Genomic DNA, 22332 nt, shown 5'->3' on the forward strand with positions numbered 1-22332 from the left:
TAACAAATAACTTATAGACTATCTTCAGTAAATATCATCTTGGATTATATCTACCTGTAGTTGGCACCGACATTTAATTCAAGATGTACATTTGGTTAAAATGCTTCTCTTTATTGTGACCCATGTGTAGTGAATGGTAAGTGTTCAGTGATTGGTTTCAGAAATTTTGTGAAGTATAGTCAGAATTTCTCAATGGGAAAAGAGAAAACAACTTTTTTAAATGCGGAAGAGTATTCTTTTACTATTTCTAGAATACTTAGCCTGAATTAGTATTTCTTATTTTCCAGAAGTCACGAAGACAACTTTTTAAACTCTGGTTTTATTATACTTCATTGAGAGTTGACCACATTTAGAATTTTTTTTTTTAATTTAATAACTACTAACATGGCACTTCCCTAGTGTCTGGCTCTGTTGTGAGCACTTTACAAGTGTTACTTCCTTAATGCTCTTAACCCTATAAGGTGGGTACTTTTATTATCCTTTTGTTTTCAGATGATAGAGCTGGGACATGGAGGAGAAGTCACTTGTCCAAGGTCACACAAGTAGTAAGTGGTAGAACCAGAATTCAAAAGGGAACAGGTGGCCGTGGAGACCAAGATTTCTTAATGCCTTATTGCCTTTTCAGACTTTAGGGCTGAATTATTTGAAATTTGTATATATTTTAATTTATTTATTTTAAATTGAAGGATAATTGCTTTACAGTATTGTGTTGGTTTCTGCCAAACATCAACATGAATCAGCCACAGGTACACACATGTCCCCTCCCTCCTGAGCCTCCCTCCCACCTCCCTCCCCACCCCACCCCTCTAGATTGTTACAGAGCCTTGGTTTGAGTTCCCTGAGTCATACAGCGAATTCCCATTGGCTGACTATTTTACATATGGTAATTATGGAACTCAATATATTGTTCCATAAATTCATTTGGACCAATGATACAGAGTGGGCTGAAATATCAGCATAATAATATTGAAAAATGAAGGGCTAATTATCATATTATCTGTCAGTGGTAGTAGATTAAATATTTCTAAAACTAGTTTAAAGCATAAACTGTAGATGTAAAAGTTTTACTTGCTATTTGCTAATCATTTAATTTCTGTATTAAAATCTGAAATGGAAAATGTTGATAGGTACAAAGCAAAAAAAAAAAAAACAACCAAAACCCTATCTTTTTGGTATAGCAAATTGAAAGGTTCTGTATGTATTTCTATTGCAATTCATTTGGAACTAGGAAGCTTAATATTTTGAATGGCTCTGGAATTATGAAACTATGAATGTGTGTATATACATGTATTTTCTTCTTCTTTTTAAAGGCCACCTAGACCCAGCACCCCAGACCTTCCTAAGGCAAGGGGTTCCCCTCCAACTTCCAGTCATATTGTGCAAGGACAGATTAAACAAGGTAAAATTAAATCTAATATAAGTAATTGACATGACATTTCAGCTCTAGAAACTGAGGAGGCATAGCTAATGTATAATCATAACATTTTGTTTGTCTCAGATTGTTAAAGAAAGAAAAGTTGTTATATTCCAGATGTAAATATGGATAATTAAGATGTCAGTTAAAAACAAATCAGATTTATTTAGAAACTGATAAATGAACGTTTTTCACCTAATTTTATTGTACTGTCTTCGGCCTAATTTTTATGCATTAGGGGCACCTTAACTTGACAGTGCTCGTGCCTTAATTGTGTGTATCTTGAGTCTATAAGTTATACACCTATTTTTTAACTACATTACAAACGTTTGCATTCATATTTCCCTACTATAGCTATTCTTCTGTCCTCTGCCGGTAGCTCATGCATTACAATCCACAGTGGAAATTCTTCCTCTTTTTATTTAATCATTATTAACTTTAACTTTTGTCTGTAGCTTTATTTTTCATTATGGGTTACAAGAAAGATTGAGTTTTTCTTCCTTTATTTTCTTTTATATTTATCTTAAGACTCACAAGTGAGCTAATCAGAGTTGGTGGGTGGGGGGAAGAATCAGTTCTGCTTAGAGAAATTTCCTTTAGGTTAAAGGTTAATGCCGTCTCTCATAGAATGTGGTAGAAGTGAAAAAGTGAGCAAGAGATGGGACCGTGAAGTTTCTGCTTGTAATGGTGGCTTCGTAGGATTTTTTTTTTTAAAGGTTTTAGAGAGTCGGTGATCGTTCTGTAAGTCAGATGAACAGGCCTCCAACTTCACATCTGCAACTTTCCTCTTTCCTGGAACAAGCCCTCTTACCTCTTAGCCGGCTGTGTGCGCTTACTTTGACACCCTTAAGTGGCATGTTTGCTTTTAGCCCTGGGCACTGTGTGCTGGCCTCGAATTATGGAACATAAGCTCCTCAATTCTCTTTGCTACTGCAGCCCGTTACTTCCAGCCCCACGTGGTCACCCCTCATACTCCCCTTTCCTCTCATCAAAGCTTTATGCTCATTTCACAATAGTTTACATTGTTCTGTAAGAGTTTTAATTAGACAGCTTTTTATACTTGTGTATGTGCAAAATGCGCACAGAAAAGTGCCCAAGACATAAATATGCAGCTCAGTGAGTTTTACAAACCAGACACCCTTGTAACTCCATCCTTGGACAAGAAACAACATTGCCAGCACTCCGGAAGCCACCTCCATGCTCCCCCTGAGCAGTGTACCTTCGTCTTCCAGAGGTAACTACTGTCTTGACTTGTAACGGAATTACTTACTTGCGTTCCATTATGGTTGTACAACCTAAGTTCAAATCCCTAAACACTGTGGTTTAGTTTTGCCTGTGTTTTGAATTTTACATGAATTCAGTCATCATGGAGTATGTATTCTTCTGTGTTTGGCTACTTTTGTGAGATTTGTCAGTGTTTTTGCATGTGACTATATTTTGTTTATTTTCATTGTTTTATTGCTGGATAGTTTTCTGATGAATAGAACACAACTCTTTCATCCATTTTTTTGGTCAGTAGACATTTGGATTATATCCAGCGTTTGGTTTTGATAAATAATTCTGCTATGAACATTCTTGTATTCGAACCTTAGTAAGTTTGTCTGTTGCATCTGTAACTGGAAGTGGAGTTTCTGCATATATTTATCTTCAGCTTTAATTGTACATAATGCTAACATCTTTTGCTATGAAAGACTAATATGCATCCGTCAAACCAGCTAAGGGGGAAAAGATGGAAAACACCGTGTTAGGTCGGGTATGGACCCATGAAATGAGACCTCTCATACACAGCTGGTGAGCTGTCCTAGTCAGTGCTTATATCTCCCGTGTTTTCACTTGAGCCATTTGGCTTGGCTGGTGTATCTAGTATATCACTACTTTTCATTCCTGGTTACTGTTTTTGTGTATTTTAAGAAATTGCCCTGATATTCCTACTCTCATATGAGGATATTCTTCTCTGTTTTCTTTTAGAAACTGTCTTACTTTACCATTCTCATTTAGATCTACAATCTGCCTAGACTTTAATTTTGTGTATTATATGAAGCAAGGGGTCCTGTTTTGGTTTTACTTCCATTATGATCCCAAACTTGTACAGCATGATTTATTAAAGAGATGATCCTTTCCCCACTGCTTTGCAGCGCCATCTTTGTCATAAATAAGGTGTGCTTATATACGTGGTTTGTTTCTGAGCAGTTTGAGCACGTTGGTTTTTTTGTGTATCTTTGTGCCTTAATTACAGTGGCTCCGTAATAAGACAGTATTTAGTAGATCGTCTTCCTTCCTGTTCTTAAAGAATATCTTGGCTGTTCTTGTCCCTTTGAATTTCAGTATAAACTTTAAAACCTTTTTATTGTTGTCACAAAGACCTATTTTAACTTCAGTTTTATTGAATTTGTAGATGATTTTATAGGAGAATTATTATCTTACTGGGATTCACTCCTTTAATCCATCAACTCAATATATCTCTACATTTATTTAGGTTTTATTCAGCTATCATAACTCTTGTATATAGTTTTCTATGTAGAGGTCTTACATTTCTTTTGTTAGATTTATTCCTAGGTATTAGATTTTAAAAATATTTTTGTAACTGATAATAAATTTCTTCATTTTCTGTCCCTCTGATATAGAAATGCAGTTGATTTTTGTATATTGACCATGTATCAAACCATCTTGCAAAATTCAACCTGTTAAGGTAGTAATTTCTGTAGGTTCTTTTGATCACATGGAAAATCATACGGAACAACTTCTTTATTCCCAGTATCAAAGGGAGAACTTTTAAGCTTCCATAATTATGATACTTCCTATATGCTTTTATAAATAGCTTAAAAAATTAGCTCTACTATTCCTTTGCTAAGTATTTATCGCCAGTGTATGTTGGGTTCTTTTTTATTATTTATTTGCTTATTTTTGGATGTCCTCACTTTTTTATTATTTATTATTATTTTTTATTTATTATTATTTTTATTATTTATTTGCTTATTTTTGGAGTCCTCACTGAGGCATGAAGACTTTTCTCTGCTTGTGGCGCGGGGGCTGCCCCCTGGTGGCGCTGCGGGGGCTTCTCACTGCGGTGGCTGCTCCTGTCAGGAGCATGAGCTGCAGGCGCGCGGGCTTCAGTTGTGCAATGTGGGCTCAGAAGTTTCGGCTCCCAGGCTCTAGAGCACAGGCTCCGTAGTTGTGGTGCACAGGCTTAGTTAGTTACTCCATGGCATGTGGGATCCTCCTGGACCAGGGATTGAAGCAGTGTCCATTGCGTTGCAAGGCAGATTCTTCACCACTGATTAACCAGGGATGCCCTAGTTATTACTAATTTTAAAAACTTTTTAAAAATTGATAATTATTTACTGATTTTTCAGCCCTTATTCCTTTAGAATGTATGCCAGAAATCATGTCATCTGTAATAAAGACAATTTTGTTTGTTTTTAATTGGTATGCATTTTATTTTTCTTACTTTATCTCACGGGTTAACATAAAGATGTTGAAGTAGAACTGACATCCTTGCTTCATTCCCAATCTTAGGGATAAAACATTCAGTCTTTTACTGTTAAGTATGATGTGAGCTGTAAAGTTTTTCTTAGTTGAGCTGAATAGTTCCCTCCCATTCCTAGTTTGCAGAGATTTTAAAATTATTAATGAATGTTAGATTTTTTCACATGATTTTTCTGTATTTGTTGAAATTATCAAATAAATTTTCTCTTTTATTTTCTTAATAAGTACAAAAACATTGACTTCTGAGTTTTTAAAAAACCTTGAAATCCTGGGGAAGGTCGCATTTGGTCATGATGAATTATGCTTTTTATAGATTATTGAATATAATTTGCTAAAATTTTGTTAAGAGTTTTTATGTTAATGGTCATGAGGGATTTTGGGTCTAGAGTTTTCATTTCAATAATTATTTCTTCAATTTTGGTAACAGTATAGTGCTGATCTCACAGAATAACATATTATCCTCTTTGCTTTGCTGGGTTTTTTTGGGGGGATGGGCATGTGTAAAACCGATACTATTGTGTTTTTTTTTTTTTTTTTTTTAACTTCTTTGATCTATTTTACCAGTGAAACTATGTAGGTATAAAGTTTTCTTTATGGAAAGATTCTTAACTACAAATTTAAATGCCTAGAGCTATTTAGGATTTTTTAAAAATTCATCTTGGGTGAACTTTGATGATTGTTGTTGTTCAGTCACTAAGTCGTGTCGGACTCTTTGCTACCCCATGAACTAGAGCATGCCAGGCTTCCCTGTCCTTCATCATCTCCTGGAGTTTACTCAAATTTATCTCCATTGATTTGGTGATGCCATCCAAACATCTCAACCTCTGTCACCTCCTTCTGCTCCTGCCCTCAATCTTTCCCAGCATCAGGCTTTTTCCAGTGAATTGGCTCTTCACATCAGGTGGTCAAAGTATTGGAGCTTCAGTTTCAGTAGCACTCCTTCCAATGAATATTCAAGGTTGATTTGCTTTAGGATGGACTGGTTTCATTTCCTTGCTGTCCAGGGGACTCTCAAGAGTCTTCTCCAGCGCCACATTTTGAAAGCATCAATTCTTGAGCGCTCAGCCTTCTTTATGGTCCAACTCTCGTGTCCATACATGGCCACTGGAAACACCATAGCCTTGACTAGACGGACTTGGCAGCAAAGTGAGGTCTCTGCTTTATAGTAGCTGTCTAGGTTTGTCATAGCTTTTCTTCCAAGGAGCAAGTGTCTTTTAATTTCATGGCTGCAGTCACTGTCCATGGTGATTTTGGAGCCCAAGAAATAGTCTGCCACTGTTTCCACTTTTCCTCATCTATTCGCCATCAAGTGATGGGACCAGATGCCATGATCTTAGTTTTTTGAATGTTGAGTTTTAAGCCAGCTTTTTCACTCTCCTCTTTCAACCTTCATCAAAAGGCTCTTTAGTTCCTCTTCACTTTCTGCCAGTAGAATGGTATTATCTGCATATCTGAGATTGTTGATATTTTTCCTGTCAATCTTGATTCCAGTTTGTGAGTCATCCAGCCTGGCGTCTTGCATGATGTACTCTGCATATAAGTTAAATAAGCAGAGTGACAACATACAGCCTTGACATGCTCCTTTCCCAGTTTTGAACCATCCATTGTTCTTTGTCTCGTTCTAATGTAGAAGGTTTGTGTCAAATTTATTGGCCAAAAGTTATTTAACATTCTCTTATTTTCCTTTCAATGTCATATCTGTAGGATTTGAAATGGCATCCTCTATAATTCATAATTTGTGTTTTTTTCTCTTTTTCTCCCTGATTAGTCTGTCTAGTAACTTAGTAGTTTTATAGTTCTTAATCAGCTTTTGGTTCTTCAGTTTTTATTGCTTTTCTGTTTTTTATTTCATTTGTTTTTGCTTTGCTTGCTATTATTTCTTTTGCTTTAAATTTGCTTGTAATTTTTAGTTTAAGTAGAGCCTGAGGTTATTGATACAAAACTTTTCTTCTTTTCTAATATAGGCAGTCAGCACTATTAATTTACCTCTAAGTACAACTTTAGATGTGTCGCACATATTTTGGTATGTTTTCCTTTTAAGTTTTCTTTTTTTTTTTTCCTTTTTATCCATGGGTAATTTATTGTTAAATTTATGAACATTTGGGAACTTTCCCAAATGCTCTTAATTTCTAATTTATGGTCAGATAACTTACTCTGTATGGTTTGAATTCTTTGAATATTAAGGCTGGTTTTATGGCCCTAATTATGGTCTTACGTGGTCAGTGTACTGCATGCACTTCAGAATACTGTGTGTTCTGCTCTTTTGGGTGGAGTGTTTCATAAAAATGTCAGGTCACATTGTTTGAGAGTGTTCAAGTTGAGCATACATTAGCTGATTTTTCTGTCTACTTGACTCTGTTCTTCAGATAAGGTATTGAAGTCTGTGGCAGTTGTGGATTTGTTTATTCCTCCTTGCATTTCTATCAGGTTTTGCTTGATATATTTTGAAGCTCTCTTTATTGGGTGCATAAACCTTTCAAATTGTTACTTCTTTTGATTAATGATGCATTTTATATACTTCTCCACATTGTGGTATTGAATTTACCCACCTGGATAGTATGAGGATTTTGAAGTTGGAATGCTTTCATGTTGCTCCTCTCAGAAGAGTCTTGAGTTTTGAGAGAACTAAAGTTTTGTGAAGAAGATACTAAAAATTGTCTTTTTTACAGCATTTAGTTAAGATGATTGATTTAGAAATTTCCATTTGGAGTAGCACAGATGGGTTGTCTTTTAAGGTAAATGGAGGTTAACAATCTGTACTGAAAGTTGCATCGTAAAATACTTTAGGATGGCATTATAAAACTCACTTTCTATTTGAATATTGAAATGTAATATTTTTTTAATAAATATTTGTTAGGCACTTTTTTTCCCCAAACATTTTGTGTATTTTGTGTATAGAGAGATTAAACTGATGTATATTGTCTTGAATAGTTTGTGTCCCTCTGGAAGATAACCCATGAACATAAATAACCAATATATATTACAAAGTGGTGGTAGAGATAAAGGGCTTTGATTCTTTGACTGCTCTTCAGCAGAGTTTTATATAGTCTCATCATTCTACTCTGACTCCTTTTACTTTGGTTTTCTTTTCAACATTTTTCGTCTTTCCTTATGTTTTTTTTTTTTTCCCCTGACTCCTCCTGTAGCCACACTGACTCACACTCTGTTTCCAAGTTGGATTGCAAACAGGAATATGCTTCTTTTTGATAAACTGTTACTTTATGTTGCTTAATACTTGTTCAGCTCCAAAATAATCTATATGGAATAAAGGCGTTAGCTGGGAATTTGGGTCTGAGAATAAAGATGATATAAAGAGTTTTGCTAACCTAATTTCTCATAAATAGTATCAGGATATGTCATGGGCAAATAATGTCTTCACAAAAGGTTTATTTTGTCTAGCAGTTTGCTTATTAATTCAGTGTTTTCCAATAATTAACATTTACTGACAGTCATGTACTTTTTGATACAATATTTATTAGATACTTGATTTTGCAGTTTATGAAACATCTCACTTGAGAAAGGGATCAGAGATGTCAAACAACTGAATTTTTGTTCAGGGTCACACCTTCCTGAATCTGCCCGTGGCTTTAGGCTTTTCTGTGTTCTGACACATTGTACTTCTCTTTACTCATGGCAGAAGTCTCTGGTCTGTGTCTCTAGTGCTCATCTCACTGTGACCCTTTCTTTATGCTCAGGGGAAGGGGTAGAGGCAAGTGTAGGCAACTTAAAGGTCTAAAGTTATGCTCAGACTTCCCTGGTTGCTCAGCGGTAAAAGAATCTGCCTTACACTTCAGGGATCGACATGGGGTTGATCCCTGGTCCAGGAAGATTCCAGATAAGCCCGCATGCTGCAACTAAGACCTGATGCAGCCAAGTTAATTAAAAAACTAAAACAAACAAACAAAAAGATTTAAAGTTATGGTACATTGTTTGCAATTTTATTTTTCAGAAGTGTGTTCAATTTAGGTTTTCTAAACTTAGAACGGGTAGTTGTTTAGTTATAATCAATAGTTACCATATTTTTCCAGCATCTACAGCAAAAACCTTGGAGTAAATATTATATATTAGGCTAATGAACTGACCTGTGAAACCCTTAAAACTTGGTGTTTAAACATATGTACCTTTTAAAAAAGTGCTGCAGCTACAGTTTAATTGCAGAAACTCTTAACTTGGGTCTGCTTTGGAAGCTCAGAGGTCAGGGACATTTTTTATTTTTCGTTCAATGATTTATCTATCACAAGTGCCTCGCACAGTGGCTCGTACATAAAGAGTTCAGTAAATATTTGTTGAATGAAGGAATCTGTAGATACCTACTCCTTATCCTTCTGGAGTCAATGTGTCAGTCACTGGGAGCTGAGGCTATAAGGGTTGACACAAGATCCCCACCTTCAAGGAGTTTACATGTGCTGCAGGAGATGTACATATATGATTTTAGTTGACTGCTTATTTGCTTTTCCTCCAGTCTCTGACTACTTTGAGAGCAACATCTTGGTCTAATTTTTATAAGTTTTTATAAGCTTAGGCCAGTACCTGGCATGGGATAGGCACTGATTACGTTAATCAAATGAAAGAAAATTTTAATAGCCTTCATATATCTAATTCAAGTTAGTGTTTATGTTATAATTTTATCTTTCACTATAATGAACTCTCTCTGCTTGGTTTCTGTCTTGCTCATTTATTTATTTTGGATGTTAGTAATGAAGGAGACCTTTTACAGAAGGTTGTTTTGTTTTGTTTTTGACTCTGGTTGAAGTTGTATGCCAACGTAAAAGTACCCCCCTGTCTGAACTTACTCCCATTCTGCTGTAATCCAGTGGTGATCTAGAGGCTATGTCACTGTATGTTTCAAACATCAGCACTTTTGCGTTTTGCCTTGACGCATGGCTGTCTGAGTACCGTCTTGGGTTGGTTACTCATTCACTTTAGGTCGTTATGCTTTCTACTGCCTGGAGCTCTGTGTTCCCTGGAGCCTTCAGCTATTTGTGCTCTCTTACAGTGTTTTAAGGATATCCTTTTTTTTTTCCTTATGGTGTTTGATTAATGATTTATCCTAATGCTTCATGTTTATTTAAAAGATGACGAGAACTCCTGTCTACCGAAGATAAAAGTGTAGACATAAGAGAAGTTTATAAAAAGGCAGATGTTGCTCTAAGATCTCTATATTAGATAGCATGCCCAGTATGGAAGGCCTTTTTATTAAGTACATGGTAATTGACTCTATTTTCTCATTTCTAATTTTTTCATGTTTTCTTCTGGCTTCCCAGGTGGCTCAGTGGTAAAACATGGGTTCAGTCCCTTGGTGGGGAAGATCCCCTGGAGGAGGAAATGGCAACCCACTCCAGTATTCTTGCCTGGGAAATCCCATGGACAGAGGAGCCTGGTGGACTACAGTCCATGGGATCGCGAAAGATCTGGACACGACTTAGTGACTGAGCAACACCAGCAGCATGCTTTCTTCGCTTCTTCTCAAAACTTCGTGATTGTCAGGCAGCACTGCTTTAGATAAAGTGATTTACTGTAAAATAATATTCTTTGTAATTTTATTGTTTCGCTTTGGGAACTTTCTTTTTTCGCATTGTATGTGGTTTTCTGCACCTTTTCGGTTTTCTTTTCATTCTCCTTCTGAAAATCGTCCTCAGAGGGCTGTTTGTGTCCATCTGCTGGCGGGTAATGAGGTTTGGAGCAGCATACAGAGAGCACTCGCTGCCAAAAGTGTGTCCACTTTCTCTCCTACGTAGACTTTTAATATCACAATGGCGGCTGGGAAAGAGGGAGCTTAGATTTAGATTTCGAACAAAGAGTCGAGTGGACCTGTTCAGAAACAGAAACCGTGGCTGTTGTCATAGTGAGTACTTCTGTACACGCCGTGTGAAGGGAACGCCCAGCCTATGTGTGCGCATGCGTGTTGCCACACGCTTACCTTCATCTGTGTCTCTTGATGTGCGAGTAAGCGTTTGTGAAGAGGCTCTTAGCTGCAACATTCCTTAACTTTCCCAGGTTAAAAAAGAGAACTTGTGTCAGTTCTGTCGCCATTTTGAGGCTGTGCTGTGATTTTTTTCCTGATCAGTATTTTACTGATCCTTAATAAGAGAAGCAAATTGATAGTTGACATGGCAGCTTTTCCAAGAAATTAATTGCTTGCTTATGTTTTATGGTGCAAATTTTTGATATTCAGTGTCGTACATGACTTATTCAAGTTTATTATATGTCATTAAATCTTGAGCTTTTTATTGTGGTAGTGGTACTTATTTCTTCTAATTTCTATTGCTGGTTTTCCTATATGTGAACAATTTTAAAAGCCCTAATAGAGTTTAATTTCAAGATTCTCAATGAATTATGAAAACGGTTCTAGATTCTGTAGTTTCAGTTATGAGGTAGTCTGAATAGAGTATTTTTTGATGGTGATGCAGAGATTTTTAAAGCATAGTAATTCTGATTCCTTGATTTCTATTACAGTTGTTTTTTTAATTTTCAGTGTCCACAGAATTTATTAAAGGAAAGTGTAAATGGCTTTCTCTATATGCAGTATCATTTAAATAGGACTCCAAAATTGTCCTACTCAGAGCATTTATTTCTCTCATTAAAAGTAAAGTCATGTACATTGAGCGTTATTCTGTTAAGACATATTCTACCAGTTTTGCCAGTAGCATTTCTAGTTTCCTTTAGACTTAGGGAATTAGGGATTTAGGGAAAACATTCTAGTTTAATCCCACTTCTTCTTCTTTGACCTAGCTAGGGGAATGATCACTCAGTCCTAAACTTTGGTTTATTTGTATTGAATTTTCTCACCTTCCCATTTCAGTGTCCTTTCAGAATTAATGATAAAGTCAGATGAAGTTAATACAGTCTTTTCAGGGATAACAATTATTTCTCCTTTATTTAAAGTGAAATTTTTGAAAAGCCTCACCTATTGGAAACCACCAGAGGAACTTGCTCAACAATTTTGGTGGCATGAAAGCTAACACCTATAAATTACTCCTTGCTGACAAAGACTTGCCAGCTTTTTGCATGGGGAAGTGAATAATTTGTAGGCCATAATTACTAAATTTGTAATTGCTTTTAAAAATGAAAAACTATTCAATAGAATATATATAGAAATATTGGGGATTTCCTTCCAAGATTAAAATGGAATTCTTAGATTTTATTGCAGGTGGATTCTTGACCAGCTGAGCCACAGGGAAGCCCTATGAAATATACAATTGAGAGTAATTCTAATCCTTTAATAAGCATAAATGATAAGATAGTTGGAATTTCATAAGGAACAGAACACAGATCTATTATAATTAAAATAATTTCCCAGATAAAACTTTCATGTATGCAACCAGGACTTCCTGGGGCTTATAGAGTTGGATTTTCTGTTTTTTATTTCTGCTCATATACTTTAATTCTCCTGTTTACCTCACACGTGCCTGATTGACATTATGATGCATTCGTGTGGAAATTATGAAAAGTTGTTTTCATGCAGCTGTCCTGTAGTTACAAAAGAACTTCACTGCGTGAAAAGCAAACATATCATTCAGCAGACAATGTTTAATCTGTTCAGGAGCCCAAACCTATTGCTGTTCAATGACAGAAGAAAGGAGAGGGATTAATTTGAAGATGCTTGTGCATGACATATGGTAATTTCTCCATAGGAAGGAAGTGTCAAACGATGACCTCTAAATCTTAACATTGACCTCCAGTTGTAGAATGTGTGTGCCATACGGTCCTTTTGCTTTTCATGTGATAATTTAAGCTGAACCTTTTCCTGGTAACGTAACTTTTTGGGGTGGGTAGGGGTTGTTTCATCTATTGTATAAAGATGATAACAGTTTAGAATAAAAAGCATTCATATCATATTTTTTAAACTCTGAGGAGTGGAGCTATGTTAGGAGTCTTCCAATAAGAGTTAAGCATATTTAACTTAAAGTTGCTATAGTTTACAAGTTGGTATCATTTAAATTGAGTCTTTATAAATTGAGTGTAGAAGATTGAAATGATCTCAGTGAATGTTGGTTTGAGAGATTAAAAAATAGTTTAGACATAGCTTTAGAAAATAAATTATTAGAAAAAATATAATTGACAATCTGTAGACCAAAATAAACTTTTCATTATGTGATACATTTTAAAAATTGAATTACATTTTTGACGATTCTTAATATGTCTGTCTTCATAATCTCTTGTAGCCTTAGTTATTTTAGAACTGCTTTTTATATTAGGTGTCACATCATTCAACTATAAATAGCTTTTGGTTTGAGTTACACTGTGATTGCTATTCAATAAAATATATCATTTTACTGCCATGATCCTTAATAATCATACCTTTCTGATTAAAACATCATTTTCAGTTCTACATTTATTATGTTTTGCCCACTTTGTTTTTCATTCTTCACTAATACTGAGCTTTTTTCCAGAAACCGCTGTACCTCAATTCTCTCCTCTTTATTTCTTCTGTTTCCTCTGCAAGTGGCTGCGCCTGTCGTTTCCGCTCGGTCTGAGGCTGATCAGTCTGGCTCTGACCCTGCTTCCACTCCTGCTTTACATACCTGTTTCTTAGTAAATGAAGGTATTCTCTCTCAACTTTCTAACAACTTTCTTCCAATTCTGTGCTTTATTCTAATATGACATGTCCTTTTTACCGAGTTTATACATTCATCTGCTTTGTTATGTATGAGATCCTAAGTTTCCATTTTCTAACTTGATTCGCTAATGCCAATAAGGGTCGGTTATAGAAAGGTAATGTGATTCCTGGCTGGTAGAAGCTGTGTTTCCTGTAATCTAGAGTGCTGTTAAAGAAGTGCAAAGATGCTAATCTTTGATATGAAATTAGGCTTGAAGAAGGGGATTGGTTTGCATGATGGTGTTTGCCCTGTGGTTTCTGGTGTTAGAGCTAATTATTTTATTTTCCTTGTATTATTATTCAGTGCCAGATAGACTTGGTTCTCTGTACACAGCATGTGCCCTGGTTAGAGGGGAAAGAAAGTATTTTTGGAGCTCTGAGAATGTGAATGGAATCCACAAATATTTATTCCCCAAGAGCCATGGAGGATTATTTATACTAATTGGAAGCTTGGTGGACTTTGTGAGCTCTCAATTATATCCTCTCTCTTCATTCTGGGTTCAATCTTCACCAGTTTGTATGATATAAAAATGAATAAATTTACAGAATCTCATATGTAACCCAGGATGATTCTGACTCTTCAGTAAAAGCAATAATACTAGTCTATTCAAACGGAAAGAAAGATACAGTAAATATAAGGTACAGAATCCGTGTTCTAAATACCATTTCTTTGGGAAAAAAACATAGAAACTTAAAAGTAGAACTCATTTTTTTTTTGCCTTGTTTCCCCATCATAGACCTGAACTAAGGTTGTATGTTAAGACTGGATTTTAGCAACAATAATTAGGGTCATATTTGTTAAGCTCTTATAAAAGGTGGAGACTTGTTAATTCAAAAATAAGCTACTGACTTTGGACCATGGTGAGAATCAATCTTCCTATTAAAGTTTGATTCATAAATATACTTCATACCTTCATGAGATATTAAAACTTAGAAGTTTAGGTAGTAATTTGTTTATATATATACATATGTATACATATGTGTGTATATATATTCCTCTGTTGAAAATAAATTATAATCTAAAATGTATGTGTTTATCACCTTAATGAATATAAGTATATATTCTCAGTTGTTGAGAATTTCCTTACTGAAAGGATTCATGTTTACATAGGTGCCTTGCCACCTCCCCCGCCCCCCGACCCTGTCTCTCTTGCATTTTTCACCCTCTTTTTAACAATCCCAAAAATGATTTTGAATTTTATGGCTTTTGTTGTTGCAGTGTAAGAATACTATAGCTTAGATTATTTCAAAACGCTGATTTGCTAAAATTCTGTATTTACAGGTAACTCTCCTTGTAATATGGGCACCTTTAGTGGCTCAGACGGTAAAGCGTCTGCCCACAATGCACGAGACCTGGGTTCGATTCCTGGATCAGGAAGATCCCCTGGAGAAGGAAATGGCAATCCACTCCAGCACTCTTGCCTGGAAAATCCCATGGATGGAGGAGCCTGATAGGCTACAGTCCATGGGGTCGCAAAGAGTCAGACACAACTGAGCGACTTCACTTTAAAATAGGGTGGAAATGATTATTTGAGAATGTCTGGATACTAGTACTGTTAAATACGGTAGTGGTTTCCATTGTTTCTTGTGTTTATATTAATATCATCAATTTCCATATTATAGAATAGAATTTTGGAAAAAATGACTTTTATTCCCATAGGTTAGAGTTGATGATACTTAAAATTTTATAAATTTTAGATTAAGTTTTTATCTTGGAGGATATAGGAATTCATTTTTTCCTCTCAAAATTGGTGGTACTTACTTCAGTTACCACTGTGGCTAAACTTCTGAATCATTTTGTAAGAAAAGGGATCAATAAGTACCTTTATTAAAGACCCTCTAACAGAGAAAGGAAGACATCTCTGTTGACTGATACGATGGTAGCACCAGATGGCCAGGCCTTAAGTGACACGAACCTATCTGTGGCTATCTGCGTGAATGCCCTTTTAACTGTCCGTAGGTTCAGAACTAGAGCTCTAGCTCAGCTCTAAACCTGAACATAATGTCTTATTTTAGAGGGACTGTTTACAAAGGTGTTTTTCTTGTGGAGTTTGTATATACTTACTGTGGAAATTTATTTTTATTTGTTTTAAAACTTTGAGAGTTCTTAGAGCTGAAATTAGAGATGACATCTGTTTAAAGGTGAGATGCATGTATTGTGTCTTTGCACAAAATATCTAATAATAAATTGAAATCATGACGTAATTGAGCAGATCTGCCCTTTTGGTTTAGGCTTGGTATACTTGCATATAGAAAACTATCTGCATTGGGAAATATGAAGTGTCTGTAATTGGTTACCTTTTAACAGGATGGAGTCAGCTGGCTGCCATGCACTGTGTTATGCTGCCAGACCTGCTGGGATTGGACAAGTTCAGGCCCCCGCTCCTGGAGATGCTGGCTCGGAGATGGCAGGATCGATGCCTGGAGGTAATATTGTGGTGATATGGATAGAGAACGGAAACACTTAAAAGGCACTGGACCAGTATAAATTTGAAGCAAAATGTTATGCTTATCTAGCTTCTTATCACCTGTTTGTTATGTGATAGAAAATGTGGATCCAGTGATTCTAAAAAGTAATGTTTCAGTTTGCATATTTGTTTCCTTTTTTTTAACCCAGTGAATATTTGATAAAACTTTTATATACTTGTAGAACAATTTCTTAAGTGGTGATTTCTATACAGATCATACACATACATGCACACAGACATAATACTTATAATCCACCTCTCCACAAATCGCAGTTTCAGGTGTTAATAGAATCACATCCATCAAATCCTGAGTGAATAACCACAGTCCAGTGGAAGGTCCTGTGTTAGAAGAGAAGGGGAAGGTCTCTGGAATTGGAAGAGACCTGGGTTTAAGTATCAGTTCTGCCAATTATTAACTTTGTGACCCTGGGCGATTTACTTAACATATTTGAAGCTCATTTGTTAAAGTAGGGATAATAATCTAGTCCTCGCGGGATTGCTGTCAGGATCAAATAAGATAATGCAAGTAGAACAGTAAGGACAGAGCTTGACACATGGGTAGGAGCTCAGTAAATGGTAGCCGTTTTTTTGTATTAATAGACTTATGTGATATTAGATATGGCTCAGAATATAATATCACCAGAGACCTGGAAATGTTTCATGGGGATTTTGCTTCTTATAGCAGTTGAATATAGCTATAGCAGTTTATGCCAGTCAGGATTTTTAATTGACCAAATTTAGTGACATTTTGCCTCTTTCCTGATCTCCGTTCCCTCACCTCCAAGTAGAATTGCAGCATACTGAAATTTTCAGTTTTGCATTTAAATGGTGTTTGAATTCACTTCTGAAGTTATAATGAAAAACAATTTTTATTTTAATTAACAGACCCTACTGAGTTATCTTTTCAGTTGTGAATAGTTAATAAGTTGATTGGTACGTAACCTGACAGTTGCCTGGTGTCACTGAACCGCTGCCTGTAACACTTTGGCCAAAATAAAGCAAAACTAAAGTCAAGCTATGAAGTAAAAGTGTGTGCCACATTGAAAGAAAAATTGAGATAATACAACTTTGAAAAATAGTTTCCTTTTATAGAGCTAATGTCATTTCACAGGAATTTATTTCCTTGCTTGTTAAAAGTATATTGTTTAAGCCTGTCTTAGGTATTCATGAATTGTGTGAAACATACATGTTTGTGTAAACAATACCTATTTAGCATTATAATAGAAAGAAATCCACTAGACAGTTGTGTGAAACATACATGTGTGTGTAAATAGTACCTATTTAGCATTATAATAGTAAGAAATCCACTAGACAAGGTTATATTTCTTCAACAGTTAATACTTCTAACTGATTTTTCTAAACAATATTTACATGGAAATTTAAAAAATTGAAAATGCCAAATTAAAAGTACAAGAATATTTTTTGTGCAAGCTTCGGAAAATGAAGTTTTAAGACAAAACTGATTAAGTGTTCAAACATTGTTCTATTAATGTTAAGGAATTTTTTTTGAACTTTTTATTTTTTGATGAGATATAGCCAGTTAGCAATGTTGTGGTAGTTTTAGGTACAGCAAAGGGACTCGGCCTTACATATACGTGTATCCTGTGTTAAAAGCATATTTAAGTGAGATAATTAATTGAAATATCTTTGATTTGCTTGTATCCAATTTATTCTACTTTATTAGCACTACAACACACTTCAGTGTAGTGTTTCCCGTGTAAATAAATGTGGTTTGTGTATTTTCTAGCTTTCTTTCATCACGAACTTGCTAATGTTGAAACACCTCACCCACTGGTCTGCTTCCTTTCTTTGCACTTGGGTCTGTGGTTTTAGGTCAGAGAAGCTGCACAGGCCCTGCTTCTAGCCGAACTGAGAAGAATTGAGCAGGCGGGACGGAAGGAGGCCATTGATACCTGGGCTCCTTACTTACCTCAGTACATGGACCACGTCATATCACGTAAGAGCTCACGCTTTGCTACAGAGCTTTTCATGCATGTGTAAGGGAAGTACCAAGACTCACAATTCTGCTTGCTACTACCTCAACAAAAGTGAATCATTGACCTTCAGGTGAAAACAGGGATCCTCAAATTCTGCTCATTGATTTTCTGAATCCTTATAGTTTGGAGTTTGTTTGTTTTTTTAAGCGAAAAATTATGTAAATATAGAAATATTCACCAATGGACTGACCCCTTATAAAGTTAATCCTTAATTGAAAATTCTACCCTATTTAACACTAGCATCTGTCTCTGCCCATTTCATTACAATAATTGTGGATACCAACTTGTTAGATATTGATCTGATAATATGCAAGTGCAAATACGAGGCAGATCCTTTCTAAGTAAAGGTTGGAATTGTGAATGCTTAAGAATTATCTGGTAGACTTAGACCAGTGTTCTATGGGAAAAGAGAAAATTAGCAAGGATTTTGACTGAAGATTCTTTCAAAAGAGTATAAAATCAATGGATTAGGAAAGGTCTTGGGGAAAATTGTTGAAATTCTGAAATAGTTTTTGTAAAATCTTTGCAATCAGACTTCCCCGATGGCCCCGTGGTAAGGACTCCATCTTGCAACACAGGGAATGCTGGTTCGATCCCTGGTACAAGAAGATCACACATGTCGTGGGGCAGCTAAGCCATGAGCCTCACTGTGGGCTAACACCCAACACAACCAAGTAAATAAATGAATATTAAAAAAAAACACATTGCAATCATGCTGCTAGGTCAGAAGTGCTCTGAAGAAAAGTTATAGTGGGCTATGATAATTTTTTTCTTATTAGGAAAAATATCCTTCATTCTCAACTTATCATTTAATCCATTCTTTATTCTCCTAAAGAAGAATTCAGAATTAAAATGTTTAACCTGTTATATTGTGTATAAGATAAAATAGAGCAGTTTCACTTTTTTTTTTTTTTTAATGATGAAATCTCAATGAAAGTTTGAAAAAGGCTTTTTTACTGTGAACATTTGTCCTGGGCTTCAGGTGCTTTCCTTTTAAGTAGCCTTTTGTCAGTACCAGTTATTGTTGATGAGATACTCATTGCACATGTCAGGACAGACAGTATATGATTGTATAACACAGACAAGAAAAACAGAATTTGAAAGGATTGTAACTGTTATATCTGGTGTAACTCTACCAGATGTTTGCCAGTGGTGACTACACTGGTTGTTTGATTAAGTGTGTAAGCTTGGACACTTGACCCTTTTCTTCCTCAGTTTTGTCACAGATTAAATGAAGATGATATAGTAAGACTTTATGGGATAATTGGAGAAGGCAATGGCACCCCACTCCAGTACTCTTGCCTGGAAAATCCCATGGAGAGAGGAGCCTGGTAGGCTGCAGTCCATGGGGTCGCGAAGAGTCGGACACGACTGAGCGACTTCATTTTCACTTTCCACTTTCATGCATTGGAGAAGGAAATGGCAACCCACTCCAGTGTTCTTGCCTGGAGAATCCCAGGGATGGCGGAGCCTGGTGGGCTGCCGTCTATGGGGTCGCACAGAGTCAGACACGACTGAAGCGACTTAGTAGTAGTAGTACGGGATAATTTGAGTATGTAATGAGTGTATCTTGGATAAGCTCAGGGAACTGTACCTAAGCCATTGTAAGCTCTATATTTTTCTTAAATAAATACATTTATAATCTATAAAAGTACAAATATATACCTCACATATAACCAGAATATCACACATGAACAGCTCTTGTTAAATTCTTTAATCTTTTATTTTATTTGCATAAATGATACAGACTTTTTGGCCTACTGGGAATTTTTCTGTTTTAATAAAAAGAAGTTAAAAATCCCAGAGTCTTTAGGCAATGGACTCTATATAATGTATTAGCTTTAAAGTTCTTACTGAAATATGTATAGGTTAAAAAATCTGTAGAATATTTAAAAAATTGGGATGAAAGCAGTCTGGCACAGTGCTCCTTGTTCAGCAATTTATAGCTGTTAACTTCTAATATTCCAGGAAATAGAATTAGCTCTTCAGCTCATCATGAACCTATTGAATATAAGATCCTGATATTTAAGGACAAACTATGAATATAGTTCTGTACAGTAGATTGAAGGTGAAACTAAAGAGCAAATTGCTAGAGATTCTTGTAAAAGGAGAACAATATGGACATTAGGAAATATTGAGAAACGTTTTCAAGAAATCTTTATTTATAATAGCGGGAGACGAATTACAGAATAATAAATAAACGGGAAGCTGTTATAGAAGGAGGTATGGGGCCCAGACCTAAATGCAGATAGGGTAGGAATAAAAGACAATTCTAACCCTTAATTACAGACTGCATATAAAAGTCTAAGAAAAACATTAAAGGTTAGTACAGGTTCATGACGGTTTGGCTAGAGAAATGCCATTAGCGGTGGTGGTGGATGCTATTTTATTTTATCTTTCCTGGAAAGAAGAGATGGTTCTAATCATTGTTTAATACACACAAGCTAGATTGTTCTTGTGTCAAATTTAAACCTTTCCATTTATGTAAATAAAAGTCCTTGGTATTTAGTAACAGCATTTAGGAGTACTTTATAAATTAACTGAATGCTGACTTACTTAAAACTTTAATATTATCATTTACTGTAAAATTGTATTTTTAGTGAAAGAATAAACAAATATGCATTCTACATGTAACTAAAGCGTCTCACACTAACAACTCCTGCTATAGTAATCTATTCTGGAACTTTTACACTGACTGAGTGTAAAATTAGTTTTAGTTTGCTTTCCCAAGAGCTTTCTGTTTTAATAAAAGGATTTCAAGCTAAAGGAGTGGGGATTGTGAACGTGTGAAAGGAGAAGAAAGCATACAACAAATGAGGAATGGCCACATAGGGCTGCTGAGCAGATTTGCTGTCCGAAGGGATCAAAGGTTACGGAGCCAGCTGGTGGACAGCCCACACCTGCCGTAAACGTGCTCGTGGTGAAATTGCTTCCACCATTGTCGTTAATGTGTGAGGAATGATGGTCGTGGCAAGTTACAGCAGAAAGCAGTCTTTTCCAAACCTAAAACCTCTTTCCAGCATAGAAATCTATTTAATCACTAAAGTAGGTAAAATGTTAAGCAATACATCTGGTAAACACACCACACATCAAATATTTTCTTATAATTGAATCAGCCGAGCGTTCAAACATATGCAATAATGGCCTAAGCGATTTTGGCAGCTTCTAAGTTATGACTGAGCTGGGTCATAATTTGGAGTTATGATAGCTAAAGAGTCCCTCTCTGTTAGATATTTGTCTGAAACTCAGGAACTGCTTTTAGCTGAAGAGCAGAAGGTTACACCGCGCTAATGGCCCTTCCTTTTAGAGATCTGGAGTCTGGGGCTAGTCACTTCAAGTGGGAAGGTACTTGTTCTGACTCCGCACTCCGTAGGTGATTGAGCTGTGACTTAGATGACCGCTCAACTCAACTGGTCATCGCTGACTGGGGTCTTCTGGGGTTTTATTTAGGTACATTCGGCAATAAGAGCCTTTTGCAGGTTTGTTTGAGAGTCTGAGGAAAGCAGTGGGCCGGAAGCCAGTTTCTTAGAACTGTTGAGGGTAGTGAAGGAAAAACGCTTGCAAAGCAGACAGCGCAGCACGTCACACGTGCAGTGAGTGCACGTTGACTGTCCCCTTCCTTTCCTGGTGTTGGTATAGTTGTGTCCTCCTCATTGTCACCACCTCAGAATTCACTCTAATTCATATTGCCCTGGGATTCTGGATGGTAGAATGGGAATCCCTGGAGAGGAAAAAGGAAAAAAGTGCTCTGTCTTAACTGAAAATCCAGTTCACAAGTTTCTATAAAATCCGAGTCCTAATTGAGTGACAGGAGATTTTTGCTTCTGACAATGGAGCTGTGTCCTTGAACCTATTAGGAAACATTTTATCCCATACAGCAATGCAAGCAGGGTATAAACTTTTAAAATGCTTTTTTAAAAAATGATATTTATTTATTTATTATTTATTTATGCCTGTCCTGGGTCTCCATCGCAGTGAGGGCTTTTTCTCTAGTTGTGGAGAGGGGGGGCTGCTCTCGTTGAGGTGGGCAGGCTTCTCGTTGCAGAGGCTTCTCGTTGCAGAGTGTGGGTCCTAGGCGTGTGGGCTTCGGTAGTTGTGGCTCCTGGGCTCCAGGGTCCAGGCTCAGTAGTTGTGGTGCCTGGGCTGAGTTGCTTCTCCACCTGTGGAGTGTTCCTGGACCAGGGATTGAACCCATGTCCCCTGCATTGGCAGGTGGACTCTTTACCACTGCACCACCCGGGGAGCCCCAGGTGTAAACTTTTGATACCTACTTTCTGATGGAAAAATAGAGGATAAGTGCACGATGATTCTTACTTTGGTAGCGGGACCAGAAATAGAAATCCTGCATCTGTTCTTGTGATAGTAATG

At 36.3% G+C, this 22332-nt stretch overlaps 1 protein-coding gene across 4 annotated transcripts in view; it reads left to right on the plus strand.

Annotated features, from left to right (window-relative positions):
- WDR7 (WD repeat domain 7) overlaps positions 1-22332 on the plus strand; it is a 354748-nt gene that overhangs the window by 101436 nt on the left and 230980 nt on the right. For 3 of the 4 annotated variants that reach the window (XM_027526250.1, XM_027526252.1, XM_027526253.1), the window contains exons 16-19: positions 1311-1399; positions 13347-13445; positions 15808-15926; positions 17801-17924. In XM_027526250.1, coding sequence (XP_027382051.1) covers positions 1311-1399; positions 13347-13445; positions 15808-15926; positions 17801-17924 — 431 coding nt within the window. The remainder of the gene's footprint in view (positions 1-1310; positions 1400-13346; positions 13446-15807; positions 15927-17800; positions 17925-22332) is intronic. The other variant, XM_027526251.1, reaches the window with a different exon arrangement.

This window comes from Bos indicus x Bos taurus, chromosome 24 (assembly GCF_003369695.1).
Source record: "Bos indicus x Bos taurus breed Angus x Brahman F1 hybrid chromosome 24, Bos_hybrid_MaternalHap_v2.0, whole genome shotgun sequence".
Classification (NCBI taxonomy): Eukaryota; Metazoa; Chordata; class Mammalia; order Artiodactyla; family Bovidae; genus Bos; species Bos indicus x Bos taurus.